The 27191-nt window shown below is 41.4% G+C and overlaps 1 protein-coding gene across 2 annotated transcripts; it reads left to right on the top strand.

Moving 5' to 3' along the window:
* The first annotated feature begins 200 nt into the window (after positions 1-200).
* gpam (glycerol-3-phosphate acyltransferase, mitochondrial) lies at positions 201-26746 on the top strand. Of its 2 annotated transcripts, none has more exons than XM_049563467.1 (21): positions 201-400; positions 6713-6849; positions 7022-7141; positions 8825-8898; positions 10559-10672; positions 10876-11025; positions 11615-11714; positions 11849-11985; positions 12764-12863; positions 15328-15540; positions 16203-16316; positions 16891-16976; positions 18866-18978; positions 20161-20231; positions 21345-21612; positions 21794-21951; positions 22098-22175; positions 22382-22519; positions 22648-22837; positions 23936-23994; positions 24098-26746. In XM_049563467.1, exons 2-21 carry the CDS (start codon positions 6766-6768, stop codon positions 24212-24214), a joined length of 2484 nt encoding a protein of 827 aa, XP_049419424.1. In that variant the 5' UTR covers positions 201-400; positions 6713-6765; the 3' UTR covers positions 24215-26746. The 2 variants fall into 2 exon arrangements, with proteins under 2 accessions (XP_049419424.1, XP_049419425.1); XM_049563468.1 differs by lacking the exon at positions 201-400 and adding an exon at positions 446-891.
* The last annotated feature ends 445 nt before the right edge of the window (positions 26747-27191 follow it).

Raw genomic sequence — 27191 nt, 5'->3', positions numbered from 1 at the left:
CTTTTTATTTATGTTTTATTTTGTTTTTTCTCTGTGTGTGGAAAGTCTGTGTGTACAAATTGTTGATGTTGTTTTTTCTTTTTTTTAAAGGGGGTGAGTGAGTTGCTAAATAAATAAATAAATAAATAAATAAATAAATAGTGGTCGTGTTGGTGTAGTGCTGCCCTCTCCCGGCTGCCGGCAGCACTGCACCTCTCGCACTCCGCCGCTGCTGTACCAAAACACCACCTGCCTTCTCCTGTGGCACATTTCAGTGTCAGAGCCGGGCCGTCCGGTCTGAGGAGCAGAGAGGAGGTGCTGTAGGGAGGCACAAGGACACGGAGGAGCCCAACGACCGGCTGCGGTTCTGTCGACGACTTTATAATCTGCAGATATGACTCAGCTTCATACGACATCCAAGGTAAGGGGGAATTTTCGGTCTCGCGAGCCCCGGTGCTAGCGAGCTAATGCTAGCTACATGTTCAACGTTGAAGTGACTGTTACTGAAGCGGCGCGTGTATTGTCATGGAAACAATAACTGCTATGTAACGTTAGCTTACACCGCGTCGGTGACATTGTCACCGGTGGAGGCTAAAACATCTTTTAACGGCACTTTCAGCCGTTAGCCGGTAACTATACGTTGACATTGAGTTCACGAGGACCCTTGACAGTCTGGGGTTTTACGTTACATCCAACGTTAACCTCGGCTTGCGACATACATGTGTTTAACGTAAACCGTTTGCTCGTTAACGTGGCTAGCATCCGGCTAAATGGATTCCATTCTGGGCATCGCGAGCGCCTTAAGCCGAAGCGTTAGCTTTGCCACATGAGGCTCGGCAGCGTGCCACACAGTGTGCCAGGGACACGGCGACAGGAAGCAGCACAGGGCACCAACTGAAGCCATTTAACCAGGTACATATGAACTGAGTCGTTAATGTGTGAATGAACCGGCGTTACCGTGTAGCCACACTAGACACCGGGCTGCCTGGTGTGTGCCATTGTTGTCTGCACGGCTAGTTATCTGCACACACCCCATCTGTCACACACAGACTTCTCCTGTTTGACCTGCTTATTGCAGACAGCTTGGAGCGTGTGAGACGGATTAACCCAGCCTCGTTTACAGTGTGTGTCTTTGTCAATAAAAATAAGTAAATAAAATAATGTGAACAGCTTTTGAAATGAATTAGAATCAGAAATGCTTAATTGGACCCCCGGGGTGGAGACTGCGGTTCATTACAGTCGCTCTGATGACAATAGGGAATTACAGAAAGTAGAGATAAGATGTAAAAATATTAAGTTAAGATATGTGCATTGTGCTTCAGTCTTTGCCCTAGTATGTATAATATTTAAATATATAAAATATGTGTAAAAAATATTTTTTAAAACTGCCTTATGCTACACTATTATCCCTTTTTTTGTGTGAAGAATTACATGTACAGTCTGTAGACGTCCATCATTTTACAAAACAGATGAACAGCCTGTGTCTTAAGAAAATTAAGTGTAATTTAATTTAGTTTTCCCACATTCAGTCAGTCTACTCCTCACTGCCATTACATGTGCATTTATCCACACATTTCCTGATACAGATTCTTTTGAACTAAAGCTGCTAACTGGCAGTATTTTGCACAGTGTTCAATATCTTTAAACATGGTAACAATAAGTATTCATTGTTATATCAGAGAACTGTATCCTGGTCAGGGTGGAAGAGCCTCTGAAGCAGATTTACGTTAAGTCTGCATTGTTTAACTTGCTCCTGAAACCTGGCATCTCTTAGTCTATTCATCTAGTGGGCTGGGTTGGCCCCTTTCACCCAATATGTGCAGTTAATGTTAAATATACATTCAAGAGTAGTGTTGCTGAGAATTAATTAAGATACTGATGGATATTGCAGAGTATTGCTGTAAGCAGTGCACCTGTTTTACTACAGTCAGGACAGTGTTACAAATAATTATTGTACCTTAAAGTCATTATTGCACAGTTGAAATATAATAATACTTAACTGAAATATAAAAATGATCAAAACTGTCCAGTAGAATTTGACAATTGGCATAATGTGGTATCACCATGTTCATCTTTTGATGTGTTCCTTGCTTCATGTTAACTTCGTGTCAGATTCATATTTGCATGGTGGCTCAAGTAGTTAAATTACTTGTTTTGCCCCTTTTGTGTAGCTAACTACTGGAACTGTAAACAAATTTGGGGCATAAAACGAAAAAGGAATGATTTTTATTTTTATTTTACCGTTGCTTCTCTGCTGCAACTGAACCCCCTTTCACAATTAGTTAGAAATCTTGATTATTGCAATTTATGAACTGATGTTCACAGAAGTTGTTGCATGCTATTTTAGAGGTTATCTGGCTAACAGTAATCCTGCTTTGGTGTAATATCTCCACCTGCCTAATGGACATTGGTGACATTACTTGCACTTAGTTTCCAGTGAATTGTGGGGTGTTTTATTTGTTTGGTTGATGACCTGTGAACAAATGGGAACTTTTTGCAAAAACCAAAACTGAGTGGCAGTGGTTAGCATTGTCACCCCGCAGTGAGAAGGTTCCTGGTTCGAACCCTGGGGCAATTGCATGTTCTGTCAGTGTGGGTTTTCTCTGGGTACTCAGCTTCCTCCCACAGTCCAAAGACATGCAGGTTAACTAGTGACTCTAAATTGTCCATAGGTGTGAATGGTTGTCTGTCTCTATGTGTTAACTCTGTGATAGTCTGGTGACCTGTCCAGGGTGTACCTTGCCTCTCACCCAGTGTCAGCTGGGATAGACTCCCCCTGCGACCCCTAACAGGATAAGCGGTTTCGGAAAACGAATAAATGAATTTATATGAGATGAATGAGATTTTACAAAGTAGGTTAAACTGCTTTTTCTAAGCAGCTTTAAACCAAACAAGTTTTATCCCTCAAGTAGCTTTGCTGTAGTTCAGCTTTTTCCAGTTTGAAGTAATTGGTAGCTTGCAAAGCTGTGTTTTCACTAGTTGTCACAATACTGGAATTTATAACTTTGATGATATATCTTGAAAAATACTGATATTCGATGCCATTTTTGATGCCATTTTTGATACCACGGGTAAAAAATATTGATATTAAGAGCATTCAATTTGAATTGAGTACTTTATGATAGGATATGATTTGGAGAAGATGGACATCAAAGTATTGATTATTTTCTTCATTGGAAGACTACAAAAGCTCCAACATAGCCGCTGCCTCATTACTCCACATTAGCCAATATATTTACTTGCATGGAAACACTAATGTTTCATTATGGCTCCCTTCACCTGGTACCTAATCCCCACAGCTCCTCATTTTCAACTTCTTTGTTTGGCGTCCAACAAAGTCACCCCATCAACTGGAGCACTCTCGGTCGTTGACCCCATTGAAAGCCCAGTTTCCCTCATCAGTGTGCGTATCACCTACTACCACCACAACAACACTACAACAGGACAATAGCTTACAGGCATTCATCCGCTGCTGGACTGGTTAAATTCTTGCCAAGAGGCTTGAATGTCTGCCGTCTCCCTTAGATTTAGTATTCACAGGAAAAACGGATATACACTGCACTCATTATAATACTGTAATATTTTGTGCGAAGGAATTCATTCATAAAGTGACTCACTAGCCTATTTTCAAACAAAGCAGAGGCACTAGCCACGGTTTTTTCTGAAAATTGCTCTCTTTGTATTGGTGAAATGAACAATTTGGGAAAAACAAGCAGACTGGGACAATGGCAAAGTTTTCCATTGTCTTTGTAGGTGTTTGGGCCCCAGACGCTGCACACCCCCATTGTAGTAAAAGGTCAACAAGACAGTCCTGGATTGCCCAAAACAGTTAAGGTGACATCTGACAAATATTAAAAATGTCCCAGCCCTATTCTTAGTAAATGATTTGTTATAAACCTTCAAAAGCTATTTAAAGATGGTTTAATAGTAGGTATGCAGTGCACAGCAAAGATGTCTAATAAACCCATTGTGAGATCTGTAGATCATAAATCACATGTAGGTAAATGTTTTATAAATAATGACTCAATAGTTAATCAAACTGCAACAGAGCTACAGTGAAAACAAAAGGGACTGATCCTCTTCCTCCTCTGTGTTGCAGGTTTCCTTAATATGATGTATTGTAGAGCTGTACAAGTTAATGGGTTATTGTTTGAATTTAGAGTACCCACTATAGCCCATCAGATGATGTGTTGTTTATGCTAAGGCTAACTGTCTGACTTGTGATAAACTGGTATTTTTTACTGTAAAGCAAACCTGTGCAGTTGGTGTAGATAAAAGATAGCAGTTGTGTTGCTTGCTTTGGTGGCAAAATAATTGAATGTTGTTTTATTAATTATTATTTTATACACAGAACAATTTAGTTTGACAAAGTTCATTCAATTTAAAAGTCCAGTGTGTAGGATTTAGCAGGATATATTGTCAGAAATGGAATATAATATCCTTAGTATGTTTTCTTAAGTGTATAATAACTTAAAAATAAGAATTGTATTATCGGGAACTTAGAATTAGGTGTTTGTATCTACGTAGGGAGCGGTTCCTCATACACAAAGTCCCCCATGTTTCTACAGTAACCCAGAACGGACAAACCAAACCCTGACTCTTTATAGTGCCTTTCACGTTTTCGTGTTGGCCACCAGATTTGGCAGCCTCTCTGTGACGAGCAGCATTGGAAAACACAGATTTTTAATGTGAAATGGCTTTGTTGAGTGTTTTTACTGGTTTAAATCTCGGCTCCCAGTAAAAACTGCTTTATCAGAGATAAAAGGTGAGCACACATCAGCAGGTGCCTGTCTGCGACGAGCCGAACAGCGTTGGAAAAACACAGATTTTAAACATGAAACTGCTTTATTCAGTGTTTGCACTGTCTTTAATCCCCTGAGGCCTGCACTACAAAGCCAGTTACCCAGGATATCGTTTGATCATCTGGCTTGACTGACCCTAACATTGTCTGTCTGCATAACCAGTACTACAAAGCTGGTTATCAACCAGTTCAGTCAACTCTGGGTTTTCCTGTCCAGCCACCAGCGTGTTCATGTGAAAGAGGCGGGGGTGTTAACTACGAGTGACATCATCAGAACCATGAATTAAGTGGGCTGCTTCAAATCATATGAAATGAAACCGTACAGAAAGTGTCTGCGACTGAGAGACAGTAAAATGTCAGTGACACAGGATGTAATCGATACTCTGTAATCTTATGACGGAAAACGTAGAAACATTGAAAATACTATCCAAAAATACAACACCAGTTGAGACTATTTTTTGCTATTTAGTTGGAAAATGACGAAACTACTCTGAATATGTCATATTAAACACTTGCAAGAAACGCCGGACTGTTTCTGCTACTGAGGAGTGGAAAGAAACCGTTTGATGACTGATGAGGTCTGTCTTACCGAAATGTTGCATTATAATAAAGGGAGACTATTAACGTGTGTGGATTATTTTACTGATAAAATATTAGCTTTTTTTTTCTAGTTATCATCAGGCAGGTGTCTCATAAGTGTGAAATAAAATCACTATCACTGTGGACGAAAATTAACTTTGCATAATTTCAAATACAGCTAAAATCATGTGTTTAGTGTGTGAATGATCTCTGTGTTTGTTAGAAGATCTGTTTTAAAACCATGGAGATAGAGCCCTGAAACAATGAAATGATTCTACTGACCTTAAAAAACATATATGCTACTTTTTTTTTTTAACCTGAGACTCTAGACTTCAGTCCATGGATACTTTTTTCTTCAGTGATCTGATTGGTCAGAGGTCGGGATGTTGACAGGCTCTGATCCCATACTCCGAAGTTCAGCTAACCGGGAGTTCACACTTGGCACATGGGGGAAGTTTTAGCTGGTTGCAATTGCAATCATGACCTCTAAATGCTACTAAATCCTACACACCGCTCCTTTAAGTTCAAGTGAACTATCCTCAAAGGTGGCTGTATCCTCCAATTAGCATATAGGGAAGTAAGATGTTGTGATGTTTGAGGATGCTTGAGTGGCTCTTAAAATGAGGAAGTCTTTACCCTGCACATTTACTGTGGTTATTTACGATAGCTCAGTAGCAGTAGTGCGACATAAACAAGTAAACATAGACCTGAACATGTTTGCATCACTGAGGGGCAAAAAGTAAAACCAATGTAAGTAAATCCAGCCATTTTACATGATCAATAGACTTTCTTTCAGGTAGTGGCTGTCACCTGGTTGTTCCCAAAGGTCGTTCAGTCTCAGATCTTTGGGCGTGTAGCTGTGTAATGTACAATACTTTCTGCTGTGGGTTGTTATTTGAACCACAGGAGACCAGCCCATAAATTGCGTCCGGAGTGTCTGAGGATGAGTGAAACAATGTAACCCTGATATTACTCAGAAAATCTGTCCTAACTGGATCAAACAGGTGTTAAGTAATCCTAAATCATACCAGCATGGTGATGCATCGTGTGGGAGAGGCCCAAATATTCTTTTAGCTATTGTATACATCCAGTTTCTCTGGCTTTGTCACTGAATGGAAGCTCAATTCAGTTTGTAATCTGCAATAATCTGCCTTTTGTCTGTCAGTGGTTTATTTTAAGATGCTCATGTGGTCTGTTTGAAGTATGATCAGAGTTTTGTGGTGAAAAAAAAAGTGAATTAGAATATTATCTTAAGTGCTTTGCTTAAAGAACGAAACTTGTATACTGCCAGCAGTGATGTCTGCATTGAAATCATGGAAAGCCTAACCTTGTGATATCCTTGTGTCTTAACAGCTTGCCAGCTAGTGGTGTGTGATCTGGAGGGAGAGGCAAGGACAGCAGGGAACATGGAGCTGTCAGATGGCTTGTTGCTGCAGGTCAACAATGGAGAGCAGTGGTGTAACCGCTGGAAACATCCCAACGATGACTCGGTAAGCCACAGACCCAGACCACAGTTCATCTTCATCGTGCCATCATACAGCAGGATCAGCACTACACATCTTGTCGGATTGTCTTTTTCTAATCTTGTCTCAGCATTAGTTGTCTTTGTTCCTCCATGACCTTTACCTGCAATGATTTTTTTATGTGTGGATGTGTTTAAAGGACCGCAGCACCAGCCCCTCAGTCCTGCGCTGCGTCGCCAGCACGTGGAAGGAGGGCCTGCTGAACAGGAAGAGGCCCTTTGTGGGCCGCTGCTGTCACTCCTGTACACCACAGAGCTGGGTAATGTTACACCACAGATAATTAAGTCTAACATGAGTTCATTAGGGAGAATCTAGTCAGATCTCGGGTATTATTTGTTCTAATGTAAATGTGTGGAAACTATTGAGGAAAGGATCAATATGCAGCACACAGCATCTGCCAAAAACAATTTACTGTGGCTGTGAGGACTAAAGAGGTCCATTTGAGTCCAAGTCAGCATTAAAATCTATTGTTTTTACGTGAATCAACCATGGCATGTTAGTCAGTAAACTAAAGAAAAGTTGTTTAGGATTAATACATTTGCCAGTGTTTGGTTGATCCTATTATATTTACACAACGCACAAAATTTAGTTATCTTACTCTTACTGTTTTATTTCTAAAAGCCTAACCAGGGACAGGGGTTGCAAATTAGCCGTGGCTAGACACCTGTATGCATTGCATCTACTTTGTATTTCACATAGGACGCAATGTCATATGTGTTTGTCCTTTACAAATGAACAAGTAAATAATAAATCAATGAAAATTGGCACCATTTACCAGCCAAATGCTGATGAAATTTGCAAGTTGCTAGTAGATTTTATGAGGTCATCAGCTAAAAAAAATCGTTATCTTTTGAGTGGCTGGTAAAAAACGATGCTGGAAACACTAAACATACACATAAGGGGCATCAGTAGCTCAGTCATTGTGGACTTGGCTTGGGAACTGGAGGGTTTTCGGTTCAAGTCCCCATACGGACCAAGTGTAGAGTGGGATTTGGCAGCTGGAGGGATGTCACTTCACCTCCTGCACACTGCTGCGGCACCCTTGAGCGAGGCCCTGAACACCTAACTTCTACCCCAGCGGCGCCGTACTATAGCCGACCCTACACTAACCTCCTTAATTGCATTTGTGTTGTGTGTTAAAAGAAGGACACCTGAAAGCTACATTCAGCTGCCAGTTTGCCTGTGGATTGTGTCATGGACAAATAAAGAACAAAATTATATCAAAAATGAAAATTTAATAGGTTAGTTGCCTCGGCTGTGGCATTTCTAACAGCTTATGAACAGAAAAATAATGAATCCGCACACCAAAATGAGCTCCCGTGCATTTCAATAGCGTGACGTTTCGAGCTCTACGCTCTTCCTCAGACTGCTCTGAGGAAGAGCGTAGAGCTCGAAACGTCACGCTCAGACTGCTCTGAGGAAGAGCGTAGAGCTCGAAACGTCACGCTATTAAAATGCACGGGAGCTCATTTTGGTGTGCGGATTCATTATTTTTCTGTTCATTGTTGATTTTTTTTAGATCCAGCACCCAACCCAAACGGGCTTTTGGGGATGTGCGCGTCCTTTCTTCTGTATTTCTAACAGCTTAGGCAACAGGCATGTCTTGCAAAGCAATGTTTAAAGCACTAGTCTAAGTACAGGGAGTATGTGACAAGCCAGCATGTAAATAACAGTCATGCAAAATCAGACCAGACTAACACTGTGTAATTGTTAGGCCGGTCTGACACGGTATATCATGCTGAGACATTTACGACTCCAGCTTGTTTAGCTCTGTAAAGATTGCTCATCTGGTTTCCAGTCTGCATTGCTTGCAAAAAATGTCACCAAAAAATGTTATGTATTCCTCAAATGTACAAACCTGTCACTGTCTCTAAGGCTCTTTGCTGAAGTTATGTTGTTGTCTTCTTCCTCATAATAATAATCAGTTTTGTTGTGGTTGCAGGAGAAATTGTTCAACCCCAGTATTCCATCTCTGGGACTGCGCAACGTCATCTACATTAATGAGACCCACACCAGGTAAACAAAGAGGACAACATTTTAATACTACTGTTGAGCTGGTTGGCTTTCAAGAGCTGCTTTGGTATTTGATGACGCTTAACTTGTGCCTTGCACCTTGCAACAAAAAAGAGAGCTCAAACTCCTCTTGTATAGCATAGCCAAAACAGCACAGACAGGTGCCGACCCTCCTAAAACCCTGTGTATAATACATGGCTTTAAGTCAAGAGGGTGGATCTGTGAAACAGTGGAAAGGGAGCCAGATGAATAATTTAAAGTGTTTGTCAGTGGACACCTGACACATGCATCCAGTGACTGACCTGAGCAGGCAAAACTCAGTGAGACAGCTGAATACATCAGCCCCAAACGGAATAAACGTCAGCATGGTGTGAGTCTTTGCTTTTTCAAAATTCAAGGTGATCCTCTGGTTAGACGCTGTTTGTCATCATGATCAAAATTAGGGCTGCTTTCTTATTGCAAAATCCTAATCATGACAGTTTGGTCAACATTAAGATAGTGATTATTTAACACAATTACTCATTGACTGTAGAAAAATCATGCATTTATTATACTTAAAAAAAACCTTGTCTTTTTAACAGTGGGTTTTCTTGGAACTTTGAATATACTTCAACTGAACAAATTTAGTTAAAAAAGGATTTAAAAAAAAAGAAAGAAATATAAACACAGCACAAGAGGAGAGGCAGACATCCCAAGCTGTTGGCAGAAGAGCCTTGGACTAGGATCACTCTGAGCAGCATGCAATGGAATTAATTACAATATGATATATTTCGACATATGTCTCTCTTTTCCCTGGCAGCTAGTTGCTTTTTAGAAATTAAGTCACAAAAAGTGTCTCAGAAGTCTCTAAATTCATCAAGAAAGTTGCTAATTTGGCAACACTGAGCACACTGCTTTTAATGAAAGGTGTGCGCAGGATTTATAACACAAGACAAAATGAGAGCATCATTGCAAATTTCATGTGGAACAATAATTTTTAAATCTTGATTGTCTTGTTTTCCTAATTGTTAGAAGCAATAATCATAATTGAAAATAAAATTTGGGGGCACCCAGTCACTGCGTGGTTGGAGCTGGCGGCCCATGTGCATGGGCATTGTCCTCTCTGCGCCGGCCGTGGTTTCGGCTCCAGCCTGTGACGAAACACTGCATGTTATCCTCTCTTCCTCCCTCTTTTGTACTTAGGTCTGTCCTGTCTAATAAAAAGGCAGAAGCCCAAAAAATAACCTTAAACAAAAAGAAAATTTGATTAACCCCCCCAGCCCTACTCCATACTCAAATAGCACAGGAATAACTGAAATTAGTTTGGGTCTAGTTTTTATTCTGCATCGTGTAAGCATGTAGGCTGAGATATGCTCAAGCCAAGACAGGCTGAATTCAATATGGACAAAATGGTGTTGTTCCTCTGTCTAACACAATCAGTGTTGTGCATTAGGTCAGCAAAGTGGAACAAAACTGACCTTAACACAGCGGCTATTGTCGTAAGAAAGCTGTGTGTAAGAACCAAAGCTGATCTCTGGTTCCTAAAGGCGTTTTAATTTAATCTGTTTAACAAACAGAGACCATGTTTTGAATTCATTAGTGTAGCTATTTGTACAGTATATATGAGAATATGTGTCTGTGTATACATTGGTGCACATATGTGTGTCTGTGTGTGTTCATGTAGGCAGCGGGGCTGGCTGGCTCGCAGGCTGAGTTATGTACTGTTTGTCATGGAGAGAGATGTCAACAAGGACATGTTCACCAGGAACGTAGTGGACAATGTGCTCAACAACAGCAGGTAAAGGCCGACGTAACGAGAGACACTGATTGAAACATGCTAGGGGTTTTGCGATTTTGATAATATTTCAATTAATTGTGTAGCCCTAAATCGTGCCATCCATGTGCAGCTGAGCGTCATGAGAGTATGTAGTGGCCTCTGTCGAGAATAAAACTCTAATGTGTGTGTTTCCATTCCTTTGTACATGCTTTGAACCATTACAGGGTGGAGAGCGCTATTGTGAACGTAGCCACAGACCTGGATGCTGCATCCAGCCAGCCTGGCCAGGATCACAAAGCAGTCAGTAAAGTGAAGCAGAAAGCCAGGGCCTTTCTTCAGGAGATGGTGGCCAACATTTCACCAGCCTTTATCAGGCACGTACTGTAAACCAGAAGTCTCACCTCATGTGCTTTTCAGTTAGTAATTGATGTTGCTGGGCTGTTTATTTATTTAATTTATTTGACAGTAATTAGTATGTAGTCCCTAAAATGATCAGGCAGGGGGTACTCGATGTAGCTGTGGTTGGGGGTGAGAGGCTGTCACAGGGAAACAGATTTTTGGGGGGGTGTATGAGACCCCCAAAAAGAGGGTGGATCACAGGGAGTACCACCAGTTGGTCCAGGAGCTTTGCCTCCATGATGGCCGTCTCCAGGCATATTTTAGGATGACTCGGGGGCAGTTTGACAACCTGCTGTCTATCGTCGAGCCATATTGAAGTTTTTTCAACTTGAGGCGCTGGGAGTGCTCTGGCAAAATGCAAGAATGAGCCAAAAGCTTCATTCTCATTAAAATCAATTACAAAAAGGAGCCTGCAACTGCTGAAACGCGTCCTGTGTGATCAGGGCCTTAGTGACTAATTGGCTATACACCTTACATTATGTCACCTTACACTAAAATGCCACCACTTAAGTTTTGGACTCTTGTTTCTGTTCCACATCTTTTCACACTCTCCTTGTTCCTCAGGCTGACAGGGTGGGTCCTCCTGAGGCTCTTTAATGGTTTCTTCTGGAGCATCCAGATCCACAAGGGCCAGCTGGAAATGGTCAAGAAAGCAGCTACAGAGGTCGGCACTACACATACAAAGAAATTTATTGTACTATCAGAAGAAACTCTGCTCCACAAAATGTGCAAGAAGGTGTTTATTGTTTAAACTAAATAGTGTTTGTTTAAAAAACCCTTTATGTTTCGTCTTCACAGCAAAACGTGCCCATGGTCTTCCTCCCTGTGCACAAATCCCACATCGACTACCTGCTCATCACCTTGATCCTGTTCTGTCACAACATCAAAGCCCCACACATCGCTGCTGGAAACAACCTGAGCATCCCCATCCTCAGGTAAAAAGCTCACCAAGCTTCGTGTCAGGTTTGATCCTGCAGTAAGGTGTGTTTCTGCCCTCTGTAAGTGGAAACACAAAGATCAGTTTGATATCAGAAGAAAGAGAATTCCTTGGACAAAGATCAGAGAGGAATAAATGGTTTACTAAGGAGTGAGACTAAAGACTGACACTGATTTTACATTAAGGGAATATTGATAGCAGTCTGACAAAAGGTGGTGAACCTGTTTTATCATAACCTGCTTCAAACAGTAGTTAGTATTCGCACCTGCAACCTTGTCACCTGTCTTTTTTAGTGTGTTTTAGTGTCAACCAATATTTCTAAAGCTAATCCAAAGTAGTATGTGGAGCCCCAGAAGTACCAACTTGAACCATGTTTACTGAGAACAGGAACACACCTAGTGACCGGATACAGAGGAGGGAACAGAAAGGAAATGAAGAAGTGAAACATTATAGAGATTTATACAACTGATGGGTTCAACAAAAAAATGTGTAGAAATGTGTGGAAATCTATAAGTAAGGCCAGGAATTGGATACAAATTGGTATATTTGCATCATACCAGCATTGAACCAGCTATGTTTAGTGGTCAGCAACACTTTGTCATTTAAATCACATTGAAAGCTCCCAATATCCAAGAATCACTACAGTACAGGGATAGCATTTAATCGCAGAGACATCATAATTCAAATTTTTGGCCTGTAGCAATTACACGTCTGATAAAAGATAAGGACACACTGCTGCCAGTGTAGAAACATGATCAAACTTTCTTTCTTCTCAGCACCCTTATCCGTAAACTCGGAGGATTCTTCATACGACGGAAAATGGAGGAGACGGGGGATGGGAAGAAAGACATTTTGTACAGATCACTCTTGCATGCAGTAAGTCCCATGAGTCTATTTATCTTCTATGGCAGGTTTGACATACCATTGCTAAATTCAGTTAATGTGCGTGTGTGTGTGTGTCTACATGTGTGCGTGTTTCTTGGCATGGTTAATTACATAACTGCAGGCTGTCTTCGTGCTTTCCTGCTGTGAGTGCTCTTTTCATTGCTGACTGATGGACGGGGAGAGTTAAAAGGCTTTATTACATAATGTTAGCCCATGTTAGCTCTTTCTTTTTCAGGCTTTCTACTGTAGCTGTCACTTCTAGGTGCACAGTACAATCAATTATTGCATTTCACCTTTTTAGATAAGACACTGCTGCTATCCTCTAGAAATGTCTAAGTAACTTGGCTGAGTTATGTTGCTTTTCTTCAGCGCACTGACCTAGATCCAGCTCGTATGCTCTGAGTTTCTCTCTGTTGGGGCCGTAGGGAGGTTTATACATTGTCATTCGTGATATGTAAGGTATCACATGACGGGTGTGTAACCTGATGGTTTTATCTGCTTGAAGCTACAGAACAGAAACTTCAAGCTTTGACTCCTGCGGTTACAAGACTCTGAGGATAAAGGATAATAATTTTAGTGACATATCATTTGGCGGTTAAAATGTCCCAAAAAATCAAACTTGCCTTGAGGCTCCAGGTATGATGTAAGCAGTTAGGCATGCTCATTTAAGAGTACTGTTTGGGGTGGAAACGCTCAGGTCTAGGTACCATGTGTGAAGAGTTACATTTGGTTCTAAATTTGGTGGAAACGGGGCTTTAGGTGCTGTCAAAAACTGTCTGTTACCGCTCCCCCTGGGGCCTGCCTGTGCTCTGACGCAGGAGTGGTAAAGGGAAAACATGGGTAAAAAAGGAGCAGCCCAGGCAAGGCTCCATACTGGATTCAGAAATAAAATATAATAAACCCATTTACTGAACCCAAAGCGCAAAAAAGTTAATAAAGTGAATGTCTGAGGGCAATAAATACACAATTTTCACTCTTCTGTAATGAGGAATTGGAATATATTGGATGTTGGAATATATTTCCACCCTAATGTGTGCATTTTGCATCTCAAGAAAGCCACTGATGCAGAAGCACTTTCAATAGACTGAATGAGAAATTAGGGCTGATTTAAAACCGGAGTCTGAACCTTTTGTTCAGCTCTAGTATTTGGATAATGTGGATCAGCGAGCTTTTGCTAATGAGAAAAGCTGAAGTAGAACTAACGTGAATGACTACTTATGTCAACATTAATGCTTCTTGTAACACAAAGTCTCTAAATGTGCTTTCTACAAAATAGCTAGATTTAAATATTGTACCAGTCTGTCACGGTTGAGAATTGCTGTTAATTTGTTATGTTTGGAGTGTGTGGAAGAGAGTTGAGAGTAATGAAAGCAGCAAAGGCTGTGTACTGTGCCTCTAAGATAAGTGTGTATTGTGCCCCTAAGATAAGACGTATCAGCTAAAGACATGACGAGCTGTTGTAAAGGATAGCCTGCATTTTATCCCTTTGTACCTTCAGTATTTTACAGCGCATCCCAGCAAACAGAATATCCAAGGGGACTATGTAAAACTGTAATTTAATAGAAGATATAACTTTAATCTGGCACGTCTGTGTCGCTCACAGAAATGTAATTAACCAAACTCCTTTCACAGGCAGCACAGCCTGCTCTAATTTTGGTCGCTCCTGTGAAAGCCGAAACGTGGACGTCTATCCTCTTCACATCTCACGCTAAATGTCACCGAGTCCATTTCGGAACAAAGCTTCCCCTCGCAAAAGTGTCTACATAGCAAGAGACAGCTGTGCACTGTGCGCAGGTGGATACTGTTACACAACATGGCTGCCTTGGCATGTGGCCAGCCCCTGCGGTGTGTTTGGGGGTCAAACTGTTGGTGACCACCACCCACTTTTCACTTTCAAGCCTGTGTGTTTAGGCTGCGTACACACAGCAGCTGCACAGCGTTCACTTTACTTGACTTCCACCTAGGGCAGCAGCTAACGATTTATTCAATGTTGATTAGTCTAGTGATTTTTTTTTTCTTGATTAAGTGAGTTGTTGTTTGGTCTAAAAATGTCCCATGATGACATCCTCAAATGTCTTGTTTGTCCACAACCCAAAGATATTCAGTTTACTGTCATAGAGGAGTATATAAACCAAAAAATATTCCCATTTAAAAGCTGGAATCAGAGAATTTTGACTTATTTTTCCTTCAAAAATTACTCACACCAATGAATCAATTATCAAATTTAGTTGGCGATTGATTTAACAGTTGAGAACTAATCAATAAATCATTGCATCAGTCCTTCCACCTTCTTCAGAACTTCAAAGATGTTGCAACAAATTGCATTTCCATCAACAATATCATGACCTTTCCACACAGCGTATGCACATTTGTCTCATCTCTGACATCCAGTGCCACCTTTTATCGTTCGTCTTCTCACTCCAACATTTTCTCTGTTTCATCAATCTTCCCTCAGTATACAGAGGAGTTGTTGCGTCAGCAGCAGTTCTTGGAGGTCTACCTGGAGGGCACCCGCTCCCGCAGTGGTAAGCCGTCCACAGCGCGTGCAGGCATGCTGTCCATCGTGGTAGACACAATGTGCACCGGGTCGATCGCAGACGTGCTGGTGGTGCCAGTTGGCATCTCTTACGATCGGATTATTGAGGGCAACTACAATAGCGAACAGCTGGTGAGTGCTTGGGTGATTTCTGTTGTCTGTGCTTTTGCCTTGGCAGCAGAGGTGTTTCCCTCAGTCATTCACAAAAACAGAAGGGATATTATAGTATTTGTCTTTTGAGATTGTAGCTGTAGAAAAATGAGGGGACAAAAGGTTTTGTTTGTGGTGGGCGGGATAGGTCAGTGGTTCTCAACATTTTTCATGTGAAGCACCCCAAAATTAACCGCCATTTTGTAAGATGTCTCTTCAGGGACCTCAATCTGAAAAGATTTTGGTCATTGGATATGATTAACATCCCAGTTCTTTAGTTGTCTTGTCTGGTAACAGATGAAAGTATCACCTTGTTCTACCCTGTTTCAGTCAACATGAACTTGGTGGAGTGGGTGGATTCAAAGGTCTGGACTCAGGCAAATAGTTGTCAACTACAGTTGAGGAGATAACCGTGGAGGAAGTGATACTTACGACAAGAATAGTCACTCTTATGACTCTCACTCACATTGGTCTCACTTCTATAGTGAATTAAATAGTGAAAATAAACTGTTCCTTGTTTTTCTGGGGACCCTGGAACTCCCTTGGGGACCCCTGGTTGAGAACCACTGGGATAGATAACTAGAATATGTCTCTGTGATTATCAAGTCTACATCATAACCATGTGCACTCCTCAATCCCACCAGGGCAAACCTAAGAAGAACGAGAGTTTGTGGGGAATAGCGTGCGGAGTGTTCAGGATGCTGAGGAAGAACTACGGTTGCGTCCGAGTTGACTTCAACCAGCCCTTCTCCCTAAAGGTGACCGATCGCAGGTTTACATCAGCTTATATACAAAAACACTAACTACAGCTGTTGAGGCCACAAGTGGAGCTATAACTATAACAGATTTCAGCTGTCACTCTCGGGCCTAGACACGGACACAGGTATTTTTTGTGAACGTAGCGCTTTGGCCTTCCATACACACGTAAACTGTGTTTAAGGGCACTAAAACAAACCTTTTGTAGAACTCTTTCCAGGGTGAAGACTTGATATGTTCTTGACAGCACTTCATTTGTGTTTCTGCATTTTCATATGGATGGAGATAGTTTTATAATGGTGTGGATGATATTTTCTTACAATGAAGGAGGGAATAACCCCGTTTACAAAAAGAAAAACATGTTTGTGTGGACTAGGCCTTGATTTTAGAGTGCTACAAAGCACTAAGAAGCTTCAAAATGTAGGAATCTTGCTATAAAAGCAAAAAAAAAACAATAAATGTGGCTTATATGAAGTTTAAACTGGAAAAAAGTCTTTAAAAGTTTGTAGCTAGCACCCACCTGTCACTCTCTGTCTGCTTTGTATTTGTAATGAGCCCTTTGTGTGTCTAATATAGGAGTACCTGGACAGCCAGAGAAGCCGCCATATTCCACCAGCAGTGTCCCTGGAGCACACCCTGATGCCCATCATTATTTCTGCGCAGTAAGGGCACACACACACTCTGACAAACAATTATATCCTACTCCGACAACAGACCAGCAGTCCCACATTCCCACCTGTAATCTCCTGAACTCTCGTGTCCAAACTTGACTTCTCCCTCCTGCTGCTTCACTGCAGGGTCTGTTATCTGACATCTGAGCGCAGCACTCGAGTGAGCATTGCCAGGGGTCACTTCAAGTCCGCGCTGTGCCTTCAAAATAAAACCAATACAGTCGTACAGTACACAAACAAGGACAGCAGCGCTCCATCCCAGCTGGTCTGGAGTCACAAGTTCAGAACTCGTGACAGCAGAGCCGAGTGAAAACACAAATAGCCAATAGTATTTCATAAAAAGTGCCCTGCAGCAGTACTGGAAGAAGAATTCAGATCCTTTACATACGTGGGTATTTGTTTGTGTGGTGTAGTGAAGCAGAAGTAGATAGTTGCATAAAAGAGAAATACTTAAATAAAGTACTAGTAGCTCAAATTTATACTTAAGTACAGTGCTTGAGTAAATGCAGTTTGTTAGATTCCACCACTGCCGACAGCATGTGTAGTACCGCTCACATGCTAAATAGTACCTGTCCTGTCTTAATAATATATGGTGTGGTTGTCTGAGACATGTAATGACTGTGCCATTAGCTGGGAAATAGAAGGAGAACATAAGAGTGAGCAGATAAAGCTGTAGTTTCTGGAGGGTAATTATAATTTAATGATAAAATTTGGTAAAAAAAAATATTAAGCTCACTTCAGTTCAGATTAGTGTTTGTTTAAAACACGAGAGGCAGTTTGTTTGCAGCATAAAGACTTCATGCCGAAAGTAGTACAGTAGCCTTTTTGTACCCGTCTATTTACAGTCATGTCTTGTTTATTTTCTGAGTCTGAACTATCATCTAAATGTTATTTTAGAACTTATATTGTGGGTTTCAATTATTTTGCATATGATAAACACATTTTTTGTTTTTTATTTGGTCCGAAATTGTCGCATGTCTAAAAATAAATACGCCCTCACGTTGTGTCAATCATGTTTGCACACTGAGTCAAATCTGTCAGAAGCCTTTAGAGACGTTTGACCAAGAATCAGTGAAGAAAATGTGGCGGCGGGACACAGCCGTGACAAGACAGAGAAACGTGTCACACAGTATCCTTTCATAGCTTAGATAGCTCACATTTAACAGGTCAGATAGAGGTATATAGGTGTATGATGATGATGAAAAGGAACAGGATGTGGACTGCACACAAAATGTGGAGACAGAGAGGGAGGACAGCTCCGTCCCTTCATGCAGCTGTGGCGGACAGTGTGATGACAGTCAGATTGGTAACTCCAGTGGAGAGAGGCAAAGGAGGAAATTTGTCTTTTCAATTTGTCAAGTGTTGTGATTTATCGCAACAAATTGAACAATAAAACGCATCAGAATCAGTGTGCAAAGGCCTTAACTGTGTACCAGAGGGAACTGAAACTCACTCAGAGAATTTCACTAAAAAGAAACTCATAAAGTATCTCATAGTAGATTTGGCTCTACCAGACGTTGCTCTGGGTCAACAGGATCTTGGTAGTTGGTCTCCTGCCTCCTTGCGTGTGGTGCTAGCGTGCCAAGGAACTGTCCCACTTACATCCTAAAGTAGGTCTGAAACCAGCCGTGGTAGAGCTTCAGCTCTTATATGAGGAGGTGGAGCTCTTGTCTGTCTCAACCTTGTAACCCAAAATCTCCTGTTCTTTTGTCGGGTGAGGATGAGGAGGACAATTTATTAAGCGAAATGCATTGACGGGAAATATTTGCGGGCTCTCCCAGTGTGTAAAGGCCTTTAGTTGTGACGTTAACTGGTGTGTTATGTGTACCATATAGAAACCTTTGTGTTGACATTTTGGGTTATTGTTGTTTCTCTTCCAGACCTGACGCTCAGCTGTTTGAGGGGCAGGAGGTGGAGCAGCTCAACAGAGAGCTGCCCGAGGAAATCTTAAGGCGACAAGTTATTAACAACCTGGCCAAGCACGTCCTCTTCAGTAAGACACTCACCACCCCACAGCCAATGGAGTCACTGCACCCTAACTATAGTCCTGTAGCATCAAACATTCAGGGATCAGTATCAGCTTCACCAAGAATCTCCAGTTTAGTATCTAAAGCTGTTCACTCTAAAGTCACAGTGCAACTTATATCTTTTAATTTTTAGTTTGTTCTATAGAATGACTTCCAGCACATTCAGTTAAATTTCTTATGGAGCACATGTCTGCAGCTTTATAAGTCATTCCTCCTTTATCGTCTTCTCCTGCTCATGAGGTCTCCTTTTCATCCTGTGCTCAAGATGCACCTGCTCTCTGGAGCTAAGGCGCGTCACATGAAATCCTATCCATCATACTGACTCCATTAATTGAAATCCAACACAGCACGGTATGAGCCCGTCCGCTTCACATCACTCTGGGCTGCTTTTTTTTGTGTGTGTGTGTGTGCCATGGGGTTTGCACTACAGAAACCGGTTCTCCCCAGCTCATTCAGCTGCATTCTCCTACGCTAGGCCCATTTGTTTTTTGCTCTCGGCCAATCGCGGAGCCTCCAGCTGGATGGCATGTTGTTTTCAGCCAATAGGATGAAGGGGAGGATGGAGAGGCAGGAGAGGGGAGGAATGCAGTACCACTGCTCACACATGCTTTACACCCCTGAACTTGAGCTGAGCTCAGAATGACCACTAGTAACCCTTGTCCTAAGACACTGTCACACACACACACACACACACACACACACACACACACACACACACACACACACACACACACACACACACGCACACACATACACATATGATATTGTTTTTAGTGTTAAATGAAAGCATCATACCTTATTACCCAAAACACACCTGGTACATTGCATGCTTTTATATGATTGGGAATGTTATTTTAAGACTGTAAGATGCAAAGTGAATAAAATGTGCAAAATGCAGAACATTTAAATTATGTGTGACAGCTGTTAGTCATAGATCAATGAGCACCATCTGTACATACTTTTAGTAGATGTCATAACCTCTACCTGTGTCCTTTGAGAAGAGCCTTAAGGTTGGATGCTCAACAACATAGCACGTGTTTTTTGTCTTGTAAATTAAAATTGTTATATATGTTTATGTTTTTATATTGGTAATGTTTTCAGTGTGTTGTGTGTTGCTTATTGCATCCTCTTTATATCGTTCCTTACAGCGGCTAATAAGTCCTCAGCGATCATGTCCACCCACATCGTGGCCTGTCTGCTGCTGTACAGACACAGACAGGTAAGTCTGGCCACCTTTCATGTTCTTTCTGTAATCTCCTCTCCTGGTGCTGCACCTCTATATGCTGCACCATCTTCCTCCCTTCTTCACCTGTCTTTTCCTCAGGTTTCTCTTCATCTTTTTCTCTCGTTTTTTCCCGTTGTTCGTCCACCTCTTGCCCATCATGCTCCCTCCCTCATGCCAAGGTGATCCAAATGTCACACACCTCTGCATGATAGTAATGAACGTCCCTTTGGGATCTGACTTTTCCTGCAGCCTCTCTGCTGTACATTAGTGGTGGGCCGCTGCCCTCTGCAGGCACACTCATGTTAGTGGGGAACAATGGAAAACAATAACTGAAACTGTCTTTCTGTCCTGAGGAACTGGTCAGTGATGCATATAACAAACTCAAGCCCAGTCTAACATTTTAATGTGCTTAATCCTGGCTTTGATTATTCAGTGGAGTCACCAATTTATGGACATAATCCATGTTTTTTTCATACTTCTTTTTTCTTCACAGTTTAGTTTATTGAAATATTCAGGGCAAGCTTAGATGCCTAAGTAAATAAATATAGTTAAATACCTCTTTACATGGAGAGAGATAGAGAGATAGTGAAATAAATTTTGTAAAAATTTAAAAAGACATAGAGATAATAATAGTGTTACAAAACATTTTAAGTAGAAATTAATTACTTAAAAAATACAGGAAAAATACAAGTACACAGTAAAAAAGTAACCATATTTCAATAGATACAAATAAATATAAATAAATAAATAGAAATAAAAGTAAATAAATAAGATAAAAAATAAATAAAATAGAGAGATAGTAATAGTGTCACAAAACATTTTAAGTAGAAATTAATTACTTATATAATGCAGTAAAATACAATTCCCAGTAAAAAAAAATTAACTAAATAAATAGAAAATAAATATAAATAATAAGTAAATAAATAATAAGATAAATATTAAATACAGTAAAGAGATGGTAATAGTGATACAAAAATCTAAGTAAAAATATAAGTGCAATTTACAGTAACATTAACAATAAAGGATAAAAGAGAACATTAACAGTACCGTACTTTTTATTTTTTCCCACATTAATGAGCTTGTTTTTTTTCCTCCACTTTTCTGTAGGGTGTGGTTCTGTCCAAGCTGGTGGAGGACTTCTTCAACATGAAGGAGGAGATCCTGTCACGGGACTTTGATCTGGGCTTTTCGGGGAACTCAGAGGACGTGGTCATGCGTGCCCTCCACCTGCTGGGAAACTGCGTCAACGTGACCAGCAGTGCGAATCGCAACGGAGAGTTCACCATCGCGCCCAGCCAGACTGTTCCAGCACTTTTCGAGCTCAACTTCTACAGCAACGGCCTTTTCCATGTCTTCATCTCTGATGCAATCATCGGTGCGTCGAGCCAAGACGTTGTTGTTGTTGTGCTCACTCTGGTGTATCACTAATCTCTAATCAGTTTAGCAGTGTGTCGTAGACAAACGTTGCTGTTGACGTTATAAAGTCCATCAGTGACATGCTAGTTATCCCAGGAATAGATTTTTTTCCACTAAATGTCTTAACACTTTGTCTCCAGCATGCAGCGTCCTGTCACTGCAGCGAGAGCTGGTGTTGGAGTCAGAGTCTGATCAGCCGTCCAATGGTCTCAGCAGCCTCCCTCTCAGTCAGGAGAGACTCATCCGGAAGGCCGCCGGGCTCTCGCACTTCCTCATCAATGAGGTGGCAGTGGCACCAGTAAGTCCTGCACATTGTTAGTTTATTATTTTTAATATTTATTATTTATATTTATTTATATATGTTCCGTCTTATGCTTTTGAGGATCTGAACAGATTTTAAATGCATCTCAGTGTTTCTCCTTCTCCTCCATCTTTGTCCTGCAGCCCTGTCAGACTATTTACCAGGTGTTTCATGATGCAGTTACCCGGCTGATCCAGTATGGAGTTCTCTACGTAGCAGAGGTCAGTTAACTGATACAAACCTCACTGCTGGTGGATAAAGAATAAAAGTACCTGTGTTGACTAAGGCTGAAAGTTGAGTCATGGTGAACATGTTGGGAAATGCTGTTAACTTTAATGGCTAACTGTGTGTGTGTGTGTGTGTGTAATAATGTGGTGGGACTTTTCCAGGTGGGTTTTACTTTTGTGTTTTTATGCGTGTGTGTCAGGAGGACCAGGAGGAACTGAGTCCCAGCCCCACAGAGGAGCCTTGGCCCAAAAAGTTCCCGGAGCCCCTTTCATGGAGGAGCGACGAGGAGGACGAGGACAGCGACTTTGGAGAGGAGCAGAGAGATCGCTATCTGAAGGTCTGTTTCAGTTAGTTTATCTAAACAGTTTGATTACAGCCGACAGAACCATCATGGCACCAACTTCTACATCAAGCAACATCCAGTCACTGACTTTATGTCCCTGCTTTTATGTTTTCGTCAATCAGGTGAGCGTTTCGGCAGAACATCAGGAGTTCTTCGTCTTCCTTCAGCGACTCGTCAGCCCGGTGCTGGAGGCCTACAGCGGGGCTGCCATCTTTGTCCACAGTCTGAGTCAGCCCATGACTGAGTCCGACTACACCCAGAGGCTCTTCAGATACCTGCTCACCCGCACAGAGAGAGGAGTGGCTGCTTATGGTAACACTGCAATATTTCCACACGTTTTACACTGTAGGAAGGATTAAGATTGCTTATTAAAATACATCATCCAGACTGAGGTTCAGTTTGGAATAGGTCAGAGGTCAAGATTACTGTGACTTTGTCTGTCTCATTCTCGTGAAAGTGATGTCTCAGAATATCTTGAGGGAATTTCTTCAAATATGGCACAAACATTCACTTGGACTTAAGGATGATCTGACTAGATTTTGGTGGTCAAGGATCAAAGGTCAAGGGTGCTGTGACCTTGCATCCATCTCATCCTTGTGAACACAATAGCTCAAGAACAGCTTGAGGGAATTTTTTCAAATTTGACACAAACGTCCGCTTGGACTGAAAAATAAATTGATGAGAATTTTGTGGTCAAAGGTCAAGGTTACTGTGACCTTGTCTGTGTCATTCTCGTTAATGTGATATTTCAAGAATGCCTTGGGGGAATTTCTTCAAATGTGGCACAAACATTCACTTTGACTCGAGGATGAACTGACTAGATTTTGGTGGTCAAGGGTTAACGGATCAATGTACTGTAAGAGGTGCACCGAAGCATACAACTGCAGAGCTGTAACAAAAAAAATCATTCTTCCACCAAGCGATATAGTTCCTCAGGGACATTTAGCAGAAGTGTTGCCAAGCAACACACAGACAGAGCGGAAGTGCCTGCTGCTTTACAAATCTGTGGCAACATGGAGCTAAAGTTCACCACCATGGGTTCTAGCATACCTAAAGATACATCGTTAAATTACCATAGACCATAGATGTAGTTTGTCCACTTTGGATTGAGATTAAAGGCGAATGGAGGAGCAGCAGCAGTGACAGAAGACAGTGGGTTCCCCGCTGCTCAAACATGAATTCCCACTTGTTTCTCTTTGCTTCTTTTACCAGTATCTTTGAGTTTTTGTGTATTCATTGAATAACAGCGTTGGGTACTTCTGACCGTTCTTGTCCTAGCCGACGATGGAAGATTCAGGTTTCACTTGGAGGTTACCCTCTTTATGTCTGTGTCACAAGCGCAGCTCCATGCTGAACCATGTCAGGCCAGGTCATGAACAGGTTTAATTAGTTGTTATCTCTTTTTTCCAGGTGAAAGTGCAACTCATTACCTGGTTAAGAACACAGTGAGGACATTCAAAGAGCTTGGGGTAAGACGCCATAAAATACAGTTTGGTGTAAAGACAGTAGGGTTTTGGTAGTGTTCATGTTGCTCCAGCTGGTGTTAAGATTTGCCTCCTGTGTTGTGAACAGGTCCTGAAGCAGAGAACAGAGAACCAGGTGACGACTCTGGAGCTGAGCAGCACCTTTCTACCTCAGGCCAATCGGAACAAACTCCTGCAGTACATCTTAGGTTTCACCCTGCTGTGACCGACCGACACACCTTTCAGCCCAGCTCAGACCCCAGGCTCCTTCCAACAAAGGGCTTCTACTGGTTACTCCTAAATGATCCCAGGTGCTACTCTGTGGAAAGCTTTACCAGGAAGTGCCTTCACGTAACAGCCGCTAACTGTTCACTGTTAGCCGGAAGAGACTTGAAGCCAGTCTTCCCTTTTTTTGTTCCAGTCTACGGCTCCCCGTCTTAGAACTGCGCAGCTGATAAAACACAAGTATCGTCCTTCGATGAGGTACCTCTAGGAATCATCCTCTCTTTGTGAACTTTGCCAGCAAAGTCATGGGGTTTTAATACAGTCAGAGTTTTAAACGGTCCGAAAATATACTCAAGCAGGTTAGTGAATAAGAATCACTTTTACAGCAGTCTGAACAAAGCAAGCTGCCTTTCGTCTATACAAGTGAACAAGCAAAATATGCATAGAAAATAATGGTGAACATAACCAACAACAGAAGCATTTTTATGTTGACTTTGCTTGTTTGTAAATCTGCTACGTTCTGTTCAGTGCACTCCGCTATCATACAGTAGATAATCATGTCCAAGTGTAGTTTGATGGAAGACTAATTATGTATATAGGCCACAAGAATGATGTCTGACTTGTAGTGCATTTAAACACATGCACTGTGGTGTCATAATAACGTAGGAACATGAGATAGGAAGATTCGTCCCTGCAGAGTGCACACATATCCAAATTTTCATTCACAAAACTAAATGTCTAAAACTAACCCTCCTTATAGACAGCTTCGGTCAGTTATACTGCACAGCTACAAGTTTAAGATATCAAAAATATACGCAGCAAGCCAGTTCAGCTGAGCGGAAATATCAACACAAAATGTACCTGTTGAGGGTCCGGCGCAGCTGAAGGCTGAAATCACACACGTCCACAGTCAAGTGCATTCAAACCACTGATATCTAAGTGCATTCAGTTCCACTTTTCATCATGTGTTTTGGCGAAAAGTGACTTTGATCTCTGTTTGCGTAACACTCCTTTTCACCTGTCGATGAATGTTACATAGCACAGCACTGAAAATACTTAATACCAGCCATCACATCCACTTACGGTTGAACACAGCGAGCTCAGAAACTCTTTGGTCATGCCTTTCAGGGAGAGTTTTGGGATCACCTCCATTTTTTTTTTTTTGTATTATAAACTCACTGTATAAAAGCCGTTCTCAGCATCACTGCGAAGAGAGCAGTTAAGCTCCCAATGGTTTGACGTTCGCAAAACAGAGGAACTGCACAGTGTGGTAAAAACAAATGGTACATATCCGCTGTGCAGTCCGTTTGAACAAAAGGTCAAGATAGTGTCTGTTGTACTGTTGAAGGAAGGACAGGACGTCTTTCTCCTTTGTTTACTTTGAAATGCAGAAATAATAGTCCTCAGCTGTCAGGTTAGCTTTTCTTTAATATTCTTGTTTCAGTGCTTCACTTGAAATGAAAATCTATTTAAATCAACCACTAAAGCCGAGTTTCCACCAAACACTTTCAGTATATTACCCTCAGAACCGTATGTAACCTGTACAGACGTGTACCTGAACTGAACTGTTCTGCGTTTCCACCTCAAACAGTGCTCTTATTACGTAGGCGAGGTTGTTAACAGATGGTAGTAGCTGCATCTCTCGCTGTGTTTCCTCTTCACCGTCGATCCAGAGGAACGTCTCCACCTCGCTGATTGTCTACAAAATGGGGTTGTGAGACAATTTCAGAACAAAAAAGAGCAGGCTGCAGTGTTTAGAGTGGAGCAGGGGTGTAGCACTGCCGGAGCACACAGGGACGACGCTAGGCAATTGTTTTTTTTTCTCCAAGTGAGGAAGTAAAATATTCACAGTTCACATAATATGGCTAAAATTCATAAACACTTTTTTAAGCACTTGAAGATCTAATCATGATGAAAGCGTGTGTCATGCAAGAGGGCCTATAAAAGGAAATGGAATGGTCACAGTCATATTGAAAGGAGCAGTGTGTAAGATTTAGGGGGATTAAAATTCCTTTGGTGTTCATTGTTCAGGAGGTTTTTACCTGGAGCCAATTTATCCGCAGGTCTCCTCCTCTCCGAAATGAACAGATCAGCTGATTAAAACACGTTACAAACTAGTGGTTCTTCTACACTGTTTGGCACATTGCAGCCAGGATAAGCGGTTATGGAAATGAATGAGTCACTAATGTGTGTAAACTTGCCACTGAAGGAACAGTGGTCACAGTCCACTGTAGTCTGAGCAACCAATCAATGGACTGCAGCGTTTCTAGCTCCGCCTTTTATTGTCCGATCAGTGTGCTTGGTACCTCAACAGAGGGGTGACGAGAAGATGGTACGGATTGGAACAGTTCTGTTGGTACCATCCACGTGACAATTGAAAAATAAACATAATATGTTACGAACTGACCTGAGCCGGACTGCTTGGTGGAAACACGGCTTAAATAGATAAAAAGAAAGTCTTTGTTCCAAAATGCTCATGTCAAATAAAAAAGAGAATGGTGTGAGACAGGTTGGGAAGTCTTTGGTAACAGAACGTGTCGATCATGAAAATCAAAAACAGATCATCACAGATCTACCAGAATGAAACATTGAATCAAAACCTGATTGTGAAGTCTCGCTGCACAGTTCATGTGCATCTAGCTGCGAAACATTTACATGTGTATTGTAAAATAACTCAACAAGACTCAATATTTATATTTAGGTCGTGTCTTATGCTTGTGATTGTAACTCTGAGTGCGTTTTGTATTACATAAATGTACAGTAAGTTAATGTTGGTGTATAAAGAGGAGGAGGAGTGTGTTTAGAAAGGGCAGAGTAAGTTTTGTTGGATATTCTGGATTAATCGAGGTGATGCTGACAATATTCTCTCAAATTGATAATGTGAAGAATGTTAGAAATCGACATTCTTGATCTGACAGGGCAATAAAAAAAGTAAATCGGGTGTGTGCTGGTAAACATTTGAATATTTATACTGAAAC

This window comes from Epinephelus fuscoguttatus, linkage group LG20, assembly GCF_011397635.1.
Source record: "Epinephelus fuscoguttatus linkage group LG20, E.fuscoguttatus.final_Chr_v1".
Taxonomy (NCBI): Eukaryota; Metazoa; Chordata; class Actinopteri; order Perciformes; family Serranidae; genus Epinephelus; species Epinephelus fuscoguttatus.
Note: the sequence above shows the minus strand (reverse complement) of the source record. Positions and strands in the feature narration are given on the sequence as shown.

Bases quoted from the DNA above. Each gene is read 5' to 3' on its own strand.
- gpam (XM_049563467.1), top strand. From the start codon at position 6,766: ATGGAGCTGTCAGATGGCTTGTTGCTGCAGGTCAACAATGGAGAGCAG. The intron at 6,850-7,021 runs GTAAGCCACAGA...ATGTGTTTAAAG, and splicing joins AACATCCCAACGATGACTCG to GACCGCAGCACCAGCCCCTC. The intron at 20,232-21,344 runs GTAAGTCTGGCC...ACTTTTCTGTAG, and splicing joins TGCTGTACAGACACAGACAG to GGTGTGGTTCTGTCCAAGCT.